This window comes from Pleuronectes platessa, chromosome 17, assembly GCF_947347685.1.
Source record: "Pleuronectes platessa chromosome 17, fPlePla1.1, whole genome shotgun sequence".
Classification (NCBI taxonomy): Eukaryota; Metazoa; Chordata; class Actinopteri; order Pleuronectiformes; family Pleuronectidae; genus Pleuronectes; species Pleuronectes platessa.
Window position 1 is genome coordinate 20,287,350 of NC_070642.1, and position 15,396 is coordinate 20,302,745.

General features: G+C 45.1%; 1 protein-coding gene across 1 annotated transcript in view; it reads left to right on the forward strand.

The window, feature by feature from the left end:
• map3k5 (mitogen-activated protein kinase kinase kinase 5) overlaps nucleotides 1–15,396 on the forward strand; it is a 51,062-nt gene that overhangs the window by 31,211 nt on the left and 4,455 nt on the right. The window contains exons 10-23 of the mRNA XM_053444903.1: nucleotides 3,987–4,140; nucleotides 4,234–4,341; nucleotides 4,740–4,792; nucleotides 6,169–6,264; nucleotides 7,684–7,765; nucleotides 9,074–9,207; nucleotides 10,138–10,265; nucleotides 10,629–10,765; nucleotides 11,767–11,872; nucleotides 12,566–12,723; nucleotides 13,349–13,526; nucleotides 14,263–14,280; nucleotides 14,784–14,961; nucleotides 15,166–15,334. Coding sequence (XP_053300878.1) covers nucleotides 3,987–4,140; nucleotides 4,234–4,341; nucleotides 4,740–4,792; nucleotides 6,169–6,264; nucleotides 7,684–7,765; nucleotides 9,074–9,207; nucleotides 10,138–10,265; nucleotides 10,629–10,765; nucleotides 11,767–11,872; nucleotides 12,566–12,723; nucleotides 13,349–13,526; nucleotides 14,263–14,280; nucleotides 14,784–14,961; nucleotides 15,166–15,334 — 1,699 coding nt within the window. The remainder of the gene's footprint in view (nucleotides 1–3,986; nucleotides 4,141–4,233; nucleotides 4,342–4,739; nucleotides 4,793–6,168; nucleotides 6,265–7,683; nucleotides 7,766–9,073; nucleotides 9,208–10,137; nucleotides 10,266–10,628; nucleotides 10,766–11,766; nucleotides 11,873–12,565; nucleotides 12,724–13,348; nucleotides 13,527–14,262; nucleotides 14,281–14,783; nucleotides 14,962–15,165; nucleotides 15,335–15,396) is intronic.

Genomic DNA, 15,396 nt, shown 5'->3' on the forward strand with positions numbered 1-15,396 from the left:
CAAAAGGCTGTTTTATTTCAGGGTCGTGGTTAGAAATATAATTTGGTTTGATTTATAAGCAAAGTGACAGAAACACACCTGAATGGATTTGTTTTCCTCTGGAGTCATTCATTTACTGGAAGAAATAAATCAGATTTCTATGAGTGTGTGAAATTATGTGCAGCTTTATTTTATTTGAGGGGCTGCTGGGCATTGGCGGAGGCATGTGCTCTGCTGAAGTAACTTCTATAAGTGTTTTAATTCACTTCAATGAAATACAATTTGTTGTAAATAGGATTAAATAACTTATACTTCTAAAACTCCCATTACAATAAAATCAGCAAAACCAAAGAAAGATACAAATCTGTCCGAGAAGGTTGTGATGTTTACTCTGCATCACATCGATGAATCTTTATAAATGTGTGTGTGCGTGCTATATTCGTGTGTGTGTGTGTGTGTGTATGTTTGTGTGTGTGAGCCACATATAAACAACACAACACAAGTACGAAGATGTGTTTTCTAAAGACAAGATGCCCGACGAGGGTCTTTTGTTCTGCCGCAGCTCATCGTGAGGTTTTCCATGAATGGTTCTTTGAAACAAGGACGTCAGCTGTGAAAGAACTTTTGTTTCTCATGGGTCGTTACGTTCACTGGAGGAGATGAACTCAGGTTCCTCCTCAAAGTCACAGTCAGAGCGAAGGAGAAGGACACGAGGATCTAGAGAACACACGTGAACAAGCAGGAGGCCGACAGGAGAGAGACCGACAAGAGATGAAACGAGGCGGTTGATTGTGATGAGTAATGTTACCGAGAGGAAGTGATGCTGCAGGAGCACGATTCAGAAGCAGTTAAATCACGGGGTGTAACTTTTAACAGCCTTAATTATTTTACGCTCAAAGTAGAAGCCATTCAATTTGTGTAATTGCTGAATGTGAGAGACGATACTGACGTCAGATCAGTTCTTAGGCAATAAAGAAGGGGAACAACTTAACCTGGTAACATTGTTTAAAAATGAGTGTTGAACTCGGATGGGAACACCCCCTACTGGCTACTGGCTACAAAAATATAACATTTTATAATAATTAATGATATCCCTAAAAATATCTGATATTTCAAAATCAAGATCGAGGAAATTATTATCTAAGAAATCAGGGGAAACTTTGAAAAATAACCGAATAAACAAGATAGATATATAGATGGATAGATAGATAGATAGACGATAGATAGATAGATGGATAGATAGTTGATAGATAGATAGATAGATAGATAGATAGATAGATAGATGGATGGATGGATGGATGGATAGATAGATAGATAGATAGACGGATAGATAGATATATAGATGGATAGATAGATAGATAGACGATAGATGGATAGATAGTTAGATAGTTGATAGATAGATAGATAGATAGATAGATAGATAAATAGATAAATAGATAGATGGATAGATGGATAGACGGATAGATAGATATATAGATGGATAGATAGATAGATAGATAGATGATAGATAGATAGATAGATAGCTAGATAGATACATAGATAGATGTGTGCCCCCCTCCACACACACTCAGAAGTATATAGTTATGATGTAAGTGCAGAGGGGCGTACAGCACCTGACGAGAGGTCGACTTGACATTATCACCAGGCGGTCGATTGCCTCCTTCCTGGAATTCACTTTTTCAGATCTCATATCTTTTGTCGTCTGAACACGCTGCTTCGATAACCAAGCTCCCATCTGCCTGTTGGTTCCAGCTCCCGGTCCCATCTTGGCTGATTCCTCTAATAACATTCTCGTCACTTCCCCTCAGTCGAACAAATTGGTCATTAAATAAATTACATGTCTTGTTTAGCGAGGGTGCTCACAGTTGTTGTTGTTGTTGTTTGCTGTTCCGTGGCCCCGACTCAATAAGGCTGTGATTGTTTCTGGGGTTTTGGAGTTGACGTGTTTGGGGGGGGGGGGATTTGGAGCAGGATATTTATTGGAGTAATTTTTCTACTTCTTATCACCTCAGGTTTAAAAAGGGCTTCGAGTCCGAGCCGACGCTGCACTCTGGGATCAACTACGCCGTCCTCCTCCTGGCGGCCGGGGGCACCAGTTCGACACGTCCTTCGAGCTCCGCAAGACGGGTGAGTGGACGCTGGAGTGGGTCTCATGTGTGTGTGTCTGTCCATCCGGAGTAACCTACTGAGAAATCCATCTCCTCCGTGTCCTCGCTCTGCAGCGGCAGCTCTTCACGATGCTTCCCCTCTGACCCTGGAAAAGACTCGGCTCCTTTACAAGAGCAGAGCTGCTATTTGACGCTTTGCATTAATGCATGGAAATCAGAACAAATACACTGTAATACTCTCACCGGGGGAAAGTGAGACGAGCCACTCAGATTCACAAAGCTGCAGAAATGCACAACCTAACGCTGCAGCTTCTACTGAGCTTTGCACGGCTTGACTTTACTCCACGTGTCCGCTGAGAGTTCTGACTGGTTCAGAACTGACCACGGTTCCATTCATACTGAAACCTGGTTCCTGATGTGCACCTGATCCCATTTCATCCCAGTAGACAGAGCGTGCACTTTGCAATCTTAAAGAAACCTATACAACATATTTCCCTGGATCCGCCCCTTAGTTCGGATCACAGCCAAACTTTAATGACATGTTTTCTCGATCCTGTTTCATCCTTTTGCCAAGTTTTGTGGAAATCTATTGCGTTGTTTTTTGTGTTATCCTGTTGACAACAAAGGGACAGGGTGAAAACAACGTGACCTACTTAGCCTTTGCTCCCAATCTTTTCCTTTTTGCCCATCGGCTCAGTGTAGCTCAGGAATGTGGGAAGCGGAGCAGCCGGTCCTGGGAATCCGCCTGCAGCTCCTTAGTGTAGCCCCACCCTCAGTCCCTGTTGACCCTGCTCACCCCCCCCCCCCTCCCCCCACACATACACACACCTGACTCCACAAATGGTTGGTTCCTGCAGCCGCACACTCTGCAGGACATGTATCAGCAGCTCCCCTGCAGCAGAACCCGGGAATATCATAACAAGTATCTCTCAACTCTTGCTGAGCACAGTTACAGATTCTAAAAAAAAGGCTAAAGCGTGTTGTGGCACATCCATGCAGAGGTTGCATGTTTTTCCTCTGATATCTCATCTGCTTCAAATCTCAATAAAACGATTACAAGCTTGAATCTGTGGTTGTGTGTTGCAGGCGTGAAGCTGAGCAGCCTGCTGGGGAAGAAGGGCAGCCTGGACAAGCTGCAGAGCTACTGGGACGTGGGCTTCTTCCTGGGCGCCAGCATCCTGGCCTGCGACAACAACCGGGGTCATCCAGGCCTCCGAGAAGCTCTTCAAACTCAAAGCCCCCATCTGGTGAGGACACGTCAGGAGCCGCTCTCGGGATTAGCTTGAAAAACAAAGCCAAGCCCACGTCCATCACCGACTGGGTCTGTGATGTGTCTGGTTCTGTCCACAGTTTGTCTGATATGCAAGAATGGATTGGGAAAGTGCTTCTCTCCAATGAGTTTCACATTGAACTGGTGCAAAGGACAGTTAATGAACAGGCTCACACATTTTCTTTAACCTTAAAGAAAGGATAAATATCAAATATAAGACCCAAGATCTCCGTTAATTTAACATCTCTACATCCTCACGGAATCCTTTTATAGCTTAATCGTCTTTGTGACATAATTTCAGATGTTAAATTCATCGCCGGAGGATTAATGAGACGGTTTCATATCTGCAGCTCTGTCCCTTCCCAGTGTGTTAGGTCCCTGCTGTTCTTTATTTGTGTTTTGTGCTGTCAAAAGTTTCCATTAATGTCATAAAGACAAATGTTTTCCCAGCATGAAAACACAATCATGTAGCATCATTTGTGTTTATGATTCTTCCTCAGCTACAGAGTTATTCAGATTGTCTGGACTCTTCTGGGACACGTGTGTTTTGGTTAAACACAGATTTGTCGTCCGAACTCTCTGTGGTTGTGTTTCTCTTTAACCCTCCCCGTGCCTGTGGCTGCTTTCAGGTACCTGCGCTCGCTGGTGGAGACCATCCTGATATATCAGCACTTCAAGAAGCCCGGTGTGGAGCAGCCGGCCCCCAAGCAGGAGCTGGTGGACTTCTGGATGGACTTCCTGGTGGAGGCGACCAAGAAGGACGTCTCCTCCGTCCGGTTTCCTGTGAGTGACCCGAGGCCGAGGAACCTGAGGCCAGGCAGTGCCCCGAGGAAACAGAAGAGCTGAATGATGACTTGTATTCTTCTGTGTCTCCAGGTGTTGATACTCGAGCCCACGAAAGTCTACCAGCCCTCGTATTTGTCCATCAACAAAGACGTGGACGACAACACGGTGTCCATCTGGCACGTCGCCCCTGATGACAAGGTGGGTGACCTGCAGCCGAGCATCCTTATAGAATAAACAACAATAAAAACAAAACATGGCTTCACATTTATCAGCAGAAGTTAAGTGACGGGATGAGGATTCTCCTGTTTCCGCTCAGGAAGTTGTTTTTGCATTTATTGATTATTTCCTCGTATTGTATCATATTTTTTGCAGCGTATAAATCGTTGGCTCTCCAGTAACCGATCCTCCGACAGCATCATTTATTTTCCTGCGCCACAACCACTCCAATAAAACCACTAATGTCTTTTTATTACTGTGAGGTCCCTCAACAAATTTGGGGAATCGTGCTTCAGCTGTGAGGCGACCATCAGTCATCAGTCCCCCCCCCCCCTGAAGCTGTGATGATCTCATTTGTTTTCTAATCTGTCTTCCTGCAGAACAAGGGGATTTACGAGTGGAACTTCAGCGCCACATCAGTCCGAGGTGTCAGGTCAGTGTCTCCTTGTCTTCACCGACTCTGCTCGGGTTACAGTTGAGTGGTGTCACGATAACCTCACACGTGTCTCCACCGGGGGAAGGCTTTGAATTCAGTGCTGCAGGGGGTGATACTGGGAATTCTTCATTTCTCTGCAAACCATAGAATCAGATGAATGTTCAAAAATCGTTTTCTGGCCTCACAAAAGTTACATAAACGCCTCTGACTGAGATCATACAAGTTAAAACCTCAATTTAATTGTTTTTAGAGTTGCATTTAAAGTCTCATGCATCAGTCGCAGTGCATATAAAAGTAAACTTCTAAAGAGAATAAGCAGAATTAGAAATTAACGGTAAAAAATACACAACATCCAGATAACATGCACATATGAGTATTCAGATTTTTACAAAATATCAAATTAAACCTAAATCAAATTAACTAAGTCCTTCTGTGCAAGAATATTATACATAAGCACTTTAATTTGATTTAATTTGTATATAATGAATGTACAACTATCGGGATCGTGCTCTCAATGAAACCACCTGTTTGAATGTAGGAGTTTCTTATAAATCCAGAATCGATATAATAACAGATGCATATTAAAATGAAATAGCTGAAAAATGGCTAAAGATGCTTGTATGATGAGATTTAATGAATTAGCCGTCCAGGAGCATCTGATCAGAGGATGTAAGTGTGTATAAGAGTCTCATCAGGGTCGGACGTGGATTTGTATCAGCATCGAGACACACAATCTCATGATGTGCAGATAAATAACACACAACAGAGCGAGTGGATCTGTGTGTGTTACCATCACTTCACCTCACACAGCTCCCGACAGAACCACAGAGCAGCCGGCGTCTCGCTCTGCGGCTGCTCGTCCTCGGCTCTCAGAGGAATCCAGTGACGGATCAGAGAGAGAGAGGGGGGGGGGGGGCGTGCACACACACGTTGCTAAGGGAACGACTCGTCCTCCTCTCACCCTGCAGACAACCAGCGAGACACAATCGCTGCTCAACAATACAGACACACAGCACACGGTGCTCGGCCTCGGCAGAACCGGGTCGAGTGGATAAAAGTTTAAATTTGGTTGTTGAATCTGAGCTGTCAGCGTCATTAGGTTTAATTTTTAATATTTGTGTTTGTTGCAGCTGAAACTCACAAACGACAAACCTAAATATCCACAGGTTGTGTTGTTGTTGCTTCTGTGTGTTACAAGTACTGGTCTTTGTGTTTTGATGGAGTGACAGGCCGTCTTTTATCTGGGTCCAGACAGTCACTCTGAGTTGTCGTCTCCCTCCCCCCCCCCCACCCCACCCCCGCCCTGATGAGGTCACCTGGACTAACTGTCTCTCTCTCTCTCTCTCTCTCTCTCTCTCTCTCTCTCTCCTCAGCATCAGCAAGTTCGACGAGCGCAGTGCCTTCCTGTACGTGCTGCACAATGCCGACGACTTCCAGATCTACTTCTGCACAGAGATGCACTGCAAGAGGTCGGTCCAGCTCCCCCACTGCTGGGAAATGTGTGTTAGGGCAGCAAACCAGATCAGAACACCAGTAAACAGTCAATATAAACACATGGAAATGTAGAATACAGAAAATACAAAGTGTTTTCCTCCATTACTAACAAATAACAAATGATTACTAAAAAGAACAATATCAGTTATAGAGATTTTAAAACTTTAAAACTTAATTTAGATTTATGCTCAATAAAGAATGAGAAACAATTTTTAGTGGGTCGTCCACTAACCAGAAGGTTGTAGGTTCAATCCCCGGGGGGGGGTTTCAGTTTACTAAATCTGCCCCTGACGCGTGATAGAACAAAAAGTTCATCATATTCCGAGGCTCTGTTCTCAGGTCAGAAGCTTCTCACCCCCCCCCGCTCACGCCCCGTCTCTCACGTGTTCCTCGCTCGCCCCTCAGCGAAGCACCGACTCCTCCGACTTGTGACTTTCACATCGGAGGCTCCCGAGCACTTCCTGTTCCATTATCCCCGAGTGTGAGAGTCAGTGAGTCACGCCTGCTGGTGTTGTGATGCTGCTGCTCTCCTTTTCATGCAGGGGAGTGACAGTGTGTGTGGGGGGGGGGGGGGGGGGGATAAGAGGTGCTTACAAAGTGGAAGGGATCAGGTCTAATTGTGCGTATAGAATGATGTGCACACGTGTACCGGCGAACACCTGCAGGCATGTTGTGTGTGTTGTGGAGACTGAAGGCGACTGATTCACAGCTTGTGTGCGGTGGGAGTGGTAAAGGTCAATAACTGTGTGTGTGTGTGTGTGTGTGTTTGTTTGTCTGTCAGTGTGTGTGTGTGTGTGTGTGGGAGGTGAGCATGTAAACACCCTCTAACCCCTTCTGGATCACTACACAAGCTTGTAAACAAAGCCACTCAATCACAATATGGACTCAGTGGACCTGAGACAACACATGTAAATTGTCCACAAACGTGCACATGTCGAGACGTGTCCGCCCAGCTGAGCTTGGGGGGGGGGGGGGGGGGGGGTAATGCATTTCTAAATTTAGACATGCAGGCTGTAGAGTTTTAGATTCTTGATTGATTGATTGTTCCACCAGGTTTCTGCAGGAACACGTTTAACACAATTTAACACAAACTGTCAACGTCAAAAACATCATAATAATAATTACAGATTTCACTTTATATTCTTAAATGTTAGCATCACAGTGTCAGATTCTCTTTTTCTATTTGTACCAAACCAGAAACCTGCTGCTATTGTTCAGTCTTCACAACGAACACGACAACCTGACAAACGAGCTTCAAGCTGAAGTTTAACTCTTTAAATGCCGAAGCTGTCGATGTAAAAACACTTCTCAGGTTCACGGTGCAACTTTAATCTCGAGGGATTCTCCCAGTGTTTCCTGAGCAGGACACTAACCCGGGGCTTTTTCTCCGTCAGGTTCTGTGACCTGGTCAACAGCATCACTGAGGAGACGTGGAAAGGTCCAGAGGAGGGAGACTGTGACAACGACGCCTTGGAGGTGAGGAGCATGGATTCACTTCCTTTGAGATCGAGTTGCAGCCTCGGAGCTGAATTTCTTTTGTCTTCTGTGAATTAACGTCAAACTGTCAAAGATTTACAGGTTAAAGCGATAATATCAGATTCTGTTGAGGAACAGGAACTGAAACATTAGTGCATTTTAACCATCTGTATCCCAAAGCACTGGTTTGGGGGATTTTCCTTCATCGAAATACTTTTTTTGCACTTTTAATTTGAAGTCTAACTTGAATTCATCCCTGTCCCTGCAAGGGTTGTTACTTCCTGTTGTCTGTCTGTGGTTTATTCTGTTCACTCTCTCAAAAATCAATTAACTAATTGAAATCAATTAATATCAACAATTGATTTGCACTAGCCAGGTTTTTCTTTCTTGCCAAACACTTGAATATTTGTAATTCTTCCATCAAAAGACCAAACCAGACTCGACTTTGGGATTTTCCTTTTCTAATCCGCTGTGTTTTATTATTGATAAGTGGCTGAATTTAGCTCGAGTGCTCTGACACCTGCTGCTGCTGCACTCACCTGCACTAACCCCCCCCCCCCCCCGCTGGAGCCTCGGGAGGAGGAAATCTAATTACCCCAAACACAGCCGCGCCCTGTTTGGCTCGGCTCGGCTCGGATCAGATGTCTAACAGGTTCCTCTTGCTGGTGTTTGATTATCATCGGCCTGAATCCACCGTCGGTTCATCCACAGGCCTGTCCTCACACCAGGGTTCATGTCCACATCCATCACGCGTGTCTGAAAAGAACATTAACTGAGCCCAGGAACCAATGTAACAGGTTTAAAGTAATCTGATTACAAAGGTTTCACAACGCTAATCAGAGAAAACAGGAGGGATATGTGCACAGACTGGATTCTTCAATAAGAAGAATAGATTAATATTGAAAAGAAAGAACGTTCTGTTCTGTGCTGGTGTTTCCTCTTTTGTCCAAAACAAACAAAAGTAATTCAATAAAGCACAAAGTGTTAAATAGAAGAGATTAAGCAGGTTAACTGGGTCCAGATCAGTTTAACAGGTTTAAACAAAGACACAATCATGCAGCTGTTTCTTTTCCTACAACACAAACATCACAACTTTCTGTTTTCTAGGATGAAGCAAAGCATGTAAACTCATTTCTGTTATTCACACTAATAGAAAAGTGAACGTGTCCTGATCCATGAAGTCATTTTTTTATTATTTTTACCACAAACATTATTGTTTGAATCACAGATGTTTATATGAACACAACATATTACATCTAACATGTGTCACAAATCACAGTTGCCCGTGTGTTGTGTTTGTGTCCACAGTACGACTACGAGTACGACGAGCACGGAGAGAGGGTGGTTCTGGGTAAAGGAACGTTCGGCGTGGTGTACGCCGGCCGAGACCTCAGCAACCAGGTCCGACTGGCCATCAAAGAAATCCCAGAGAAAGACAGCAGGTGAGGACATAAGACAACACAGGGGTTTTATTATCACTCTCTGTGTCCGTCCACCCCCCCTCGTCCCTCCACCCACTCGTCTCGGGCTCCGTCACAGACCCGATGAGTCCGCCCGCCACACGACGCTGCACTAATCACATCAGCGAGGCGGTGGGGGGGCGCTCAGCTGAGAAGAATGTGGAGAATTTGGGTAAATAATTCACCAGTGGATTCGGAGCTGGAGACAGTGGGGGGGGAGACGGAGGAGAGAGGGAGGAGACGGAGGAGAGACGGAGGAGAGACGGAGGAGAGAGGGAGGGTGTGATTCAAGCAGAGAGATCCATGTGAAGAGTTTCCTGCTGCTGGGAACAGATATCGAGATCCAGTGTTTTGACACCTCACTCCTCTGGTCTTGGCTCTGGACATGTTATTTATATCATATGTAAATAAATATAGTTTTTCAGTGAAATTAATATGTTTCAGCTTTAAGACAAAATGAGACGTTTAAAGACTCCACCCTGAGTTTAGGGAGCCTTTGATGTATGGATATAAATGTATATAAACCAAATAGTTAGTGAAATAGTCAAAGTAATATTTGTTAGATGAATTGATAATGAAACTAATCAGAAGTTGCTGCCTTGACCAAAGCTTTGGTTGAGTTTGGTTATTTTAAGTTTCAGTTTAGTAATAATCACCTTCTGAAATGTGTCGATAAACATAATATTAGTAGTCAATACTTTCAATTTGCAGTATTTTTGATTTGTGTATGTGCAACTATTTATATATTCAAATTAAAGTCTTAATAGATCTTCCAGTAAAATAAGGGGCCCTCATCTTTTTCAAATAAATAAAATAAAATATTTTAGAGATCGAGTCATTCTAGACGTTCTCTTCTACATAGATTATCTGTTCACGTGTAATTTCCATGTCATCCCTCTCTTCTGTAACCAGGTACTCTCAGCCGCTCCACGAGGAGATCTCTCTCCACAAACACTTGAAGCACAAGAACATCGTGCAGTACCTCGGCTCCCTCAGTGAGAACGGCTTCATCAAGATCTTCATGGAGCAGGTTCCCGGAGGTGAGACCACGGTTCATTCACTCTTTAAAACCAAAACTAATGAAGCATCAACCAGGAGACATGAAATGAGTTTGACTCAAACATTGAGACAAACACAATGTGTATCAGAGCAACGTGATTTAACACACAACTCACCAAAGTGCGTAGATTTGTTATTATAACAGGTTTATGTTAAATATTACAATCACAGATAATCACATTGAAACTGCTTTTCTAGAACAAGCTCCTGTAGAATGGAGTTTGTCCTGCTTGTGTCAGCACAGCAGCAGAGACTTTGAACGTTGGACCAATCAGCCACGTGCTGCTGATCCCAGGTCAGGGCGAGTGTATTAATTGTTCTTTTTTTGCCCTGTTGTTGTGCAGGGAGTCTGTCGGCGCTGCTCAGGTCCAAGTGGGGCCCTCTGAAAAACAACGAGTCCACCATCGGCTTCTACACGCGTCAGATCCTCGAGGGGCTCAAGTACCTGCACGACAACCAGATCGCACACAGAGACATCAAGGTAACACACACACACACCCTGTTGTGTAGTTAACGATCCGACTGAGGATTCTTTAATTACCTTCGTGGCATCGTCGCCTTATTGCAGGATAATTATCAGAAAGGATATTGTTCAGAGAATTGAGGGAAAGGATTATTTAGACTTAGATTTTAATATCGTTGCTTTATATTCCTGCCAGGCTGCATTCGGGGGGGGGAGGGGGGGGGCTACGTCTTCAATTAACACTGATTACACATCATGAACCGACTTTGTGACAAACACTCGTGTGTCAGGTGGGAGGTTCCACCGCTGCAGAGAGGATTTACTTTTCAGGAACAGAAAATCGTGCACGAGCTGCGGAGACTATGAAAGAAGCTGTGATTTGAAACTGAAAAATAGGATCAAATATAAAATAATGATGATAAAACTGATGTACAGCTCATTTATGTATTTCCATTTCCGTCTTAATACAATACTGAAAGTACCTGCGTGTACAGTGAAGCAGGTTTTTCTCTGTTATTGTTTACTGACCTTCAGGCATCGTCCTTAATGGAAAAACTGTTTATTTTCAACCATGCTGAGTAAAAATCAAATAATCGAATCCAGAATAAAAGTGTTTTTTCGAGCAGAATTCTCTTTTAGGCTGTTTTTCTTTGCTGGACGAACTAGTTTTCAGCTTTTTCCCTTAATTAAAAACGCAAAACCATTGATACAAGAATAACTGAAATATAAGAAAAGGGTCAGACAGCTTTTATTTATCTCAGTGTCTGAGTGCTTTACCTAAGAGCCGATCTCCTGCCGGTTCTATCATGTCACAGACAGACAAACACCGATAACGCCTCCATCACAGACAATCATTAACTGCAGCACTTCCTCGAGCGTCCGCCCCATTTAACAACACGCTCGTATAAACACAACCAGCAGCAGCTAACTGGTAATCACCTTGTTTTGGTTGAAACCATCGTCTTCCTCCCATCGTCTTGTTCTATCTGTTCTCACTGTCTTGTCTTTTCAACCTGCAGGGGGACAACGTGCTCATCAACACCTACAGCGGCGTGCTGAAGATTTCCGACTTCGGCACGTCCAAGAGGCTGGCGGGGATCAACCCCTGCACGGAGACGTTCACAGGTACCCACTGACCCGCTGGCCCACTGACCCACACTCTGAATCACTGAGAATAGCTCACTGTTGCTGTTCGGACGCGTCGGCCAATAGCGGGCTCAGTTTGACCTCTGGGAGTAGTCACCCATCTGATAGCTGATTGGTGCAGACAGGGACTCACCCGGCGATGGTGGAGCTCTTTCAGGAAACTGGGCGATTCCTCTTTATAGCCCGGGCCTCGCTATTAATGTGTCCCCGTCTGTTTTTAGCTCAGGGTGGGAGTTTCTAAAAGCAGCTCACACGCAGGCAGCCGGTTATTATTAGAACAAAAGACTCCTTTCACTGTAAGACTGTGGTTTTGTGAAAAGCACCGAGAGGCTCTTTGCTCCAACACACGACACAGAAGCTCCGGTGAAGCTCATGTGACCCGACTGGTTTGAAGGAACTGTGTCGTCACCTCAGGACTGGAGGAAACTGGTCCTGATGGAAGCTTCTCTCATTCACTCCTGACGCCACTCATATGCAACCGGAATCTGAAACTGTGGAAAATGCATTGAAGTGGTTAAACATGCTGGTTTCTGCACCTGCACACACACTCACAAACTTTTGCAGAACTTACTTTTATGGTTAAATATTTGACTTTTTGTGATGTTTACTATCTATCTAAGTGTTTTGTTGTGGTGTTTTTGTGTGTTTGTGTGTGTGTGTGTTGTCTTTCAGGCACACTCCAGTACATGGCTCCTGAAATCATAGACAAGGGTCCCCGGGGGTACGGGAAACCAGCGGACATCTGGTCTCTCGGCTGCACCATCATAGAAATGGCGACTGGGAAACCGCCTTTCTACGAACTGGGAGAACCGCAGGCCGCCATGTTCAAGGTGAGAGATGCCGGTGGTTTCCGGATTTCCCATCATCCCTCTGGGTCACTGTCCCCCCCCCCCCCCCCCCCTGATACCAGCAGAATTTATATACATCACACATTGGATGGAAAAGCAAGTGAAACATTCTTCTCAGCCACGTGTGACCCAGTAACTGTACTGGTTTCTCCTGTCGAAGCTCTGAATCAAGGAAATATTCCAAACACTGTGGTTTAATTACACGGATGTGAGCACACGTGTGTTTCTGTACGTTACTAACCACTGGGACAACTGGGATCATGTGTCATTGTGCACCTCGAGCGCTGTGGAGACTTTTCCCATCTGGATGTTTTCTTCACTCGTCCACGTGGAATTTCTCCAGGGAGAGGCGTCTCCCCGCTAATCTTAAGAGTCAACACTCCTGGTTCAGCCGCCGCAGGAATTTCTCATTGTCGTGAGAGTCTTGCACTTTGAGCACTGTGTGTGTGTGTGTGTGGGGTGGGGGGGGGCCTGAAGCAAAGTCTCGTGGTTCTCTGGGTAAACACTCTCCTCACACTAACGTTAGCTCGCTGCAGGTAATCAGATCATTTCCCTTGAGGTTGTCGAGTTCTTCTGTTCTGAAGTCTGAGCCGTCCTCCCTCTGCAGGTGGGCATGTTCAAGATCCATCCGGAGATCCCAGAGTCCATGTCGCTGGAGGCCAAGGCCTTCATCCTGCGCTGCTTCGAGCCCGACCCCGACCACCGGGCCACCGCCAACGACCTGCTCACCGACGAGTTCCTCACCGTCACCAGCCGCAAGAAGAAGGGCAAGGGCAGCTTCACAGGTGGAGAACAGCATGTGGATCATTCCGGGCATTCGCCTTGTAAATATTTAAACTAGCTCCGTGTGACTTTAACAAGAAGATGTCACATAGACTGTAAATAAAGATGGAGGATCCTAAAAGTGAAGCCAAAGCGTCTCTATCGCCCTCTGGTGGCTGGCTGCGGTATATGCTATAAACCCAGTTAATCCTCCGTGTTAACAGACGGGACATGATACAAACAAAAGTACACATTATGTTGATTTTTTTAATTTATTTTATTATTTAATTAATTATTTATGATTTTTATCTGTTATCTGATGCCACGAGAATGTGGTAAAACATCATGATTGACAGCTGAGACCGACTTATGATTGGTCATGTGCGTTTATTACACAACATTTTTAAATAACACAATAACTAAAACCATATTGGATCCAGTCACAATTACACTAAGGAGGAATTAGACAGCCAATAGGACTTTAATTACAAAAGTTCAAAATGTGTTATGGAGGTTATTGTCCTTATATGGACCCAAGCTTTAATATTAACCTCCTGCTCCTGTTGGAGAGTCGATCCATCAGATCAGTCTCCTGCAGCAGAGACGCTCTCGTGTCCTCTGGCATCAACACACAAGATCCAACACAAAAGCTTGTGTCTCACCTCATACTCGGAAATGTTTTTCTTTCTGTCTGTTGTCTCCTTCGATGAAACACTGACACACATTTCATGTTTCTCCCCCCCCCCCCGCCCGACACAGCTCTGTCTCCGGGGTCAGGTGAGTTATTTCACTTACGGCCTCACACATATTTACCACCAGAGGGATTTCTGTTCTAGAAACAGGACGTCAGTTCCAGGAAACATCTGCCTGCTGCCGAATATGGAAGCTACAGATTTCATTTTTCTCCTGACTCGCTCTGATCTTTCCAGGAACTGAAAATACACATTGCACAGCGTCACTTCTTTGCAGAAGCTTGGATGCCTTTATAATTCCTCTATTATTAATCATGCACAGTGTCATTTCCTGCCAGATGCATCTGATTGAGCTCTTCATCCGAAACATGATTATAAAGAACAGCATCGAATTCGAGGCGTTGAGGTTCTTTTCAAAGAAGGAATCCAAATTGCATTAGCACCATTTCTAATGTCACCATCTTCAAAGCTTTAGCTCTTTCCCTCCTGATTGCTACAGAATCCCTCTGACGTGCAGAGCAGTGAATCTGATTATTAGTGTCTGAAGCTGCAGCACTTAGGATTGACCTCCTCCTGTGTCTCCTCCAGAGTACCTGCGCAGCATCTCCCTGCCGGTGCCGGTGGTGGTGGAGGACACCAGCAGCAGCAGCGAGTACGGCTCCGTGTCCCCCGACAATGACCTGAACTCCAACCCCTTCATCTTCAAGCCCAGCATCAAGTGCTACAGCGAGAGAGACGTCAAGGGGCCCAGGTCGCTCTTCCTCAGGTAGAACGAGACCCAGGCGGGGTTCTGATCTGGAGTAAACCGGGTCCGAGCTGCCTTTGTGTTGGTTTTGCTGCACCAGTCAATGATGTCAATGATAAATCAATTACCTTTATGATAAGCTTTACATGTGGGCTTGTTTTTGAAACAACAGTTTTATTTTTGGAGCTGCATTAAAGCTGGAAAATCTCGTTTTTTTCTCCTCAGCATTCCTGTGGAGAACTTCGAGGACCACAGTGCCCCCCCGTCCCCCGACGAGAAGGACTCCGGCTTCTTCATGCTCCGGAAGGACAGCGAGAGACGAGCCACGCTGCACCACATCCTGACGGAGGACCGGGACAAGGTGGTGGCCAACCTGAGGGAGGCCCTCACACAGGTCAGCTAGAGAAGAATACATAAATAACCTCCTCCATAGCTCCTGTGTACGTCAGCCTCGCC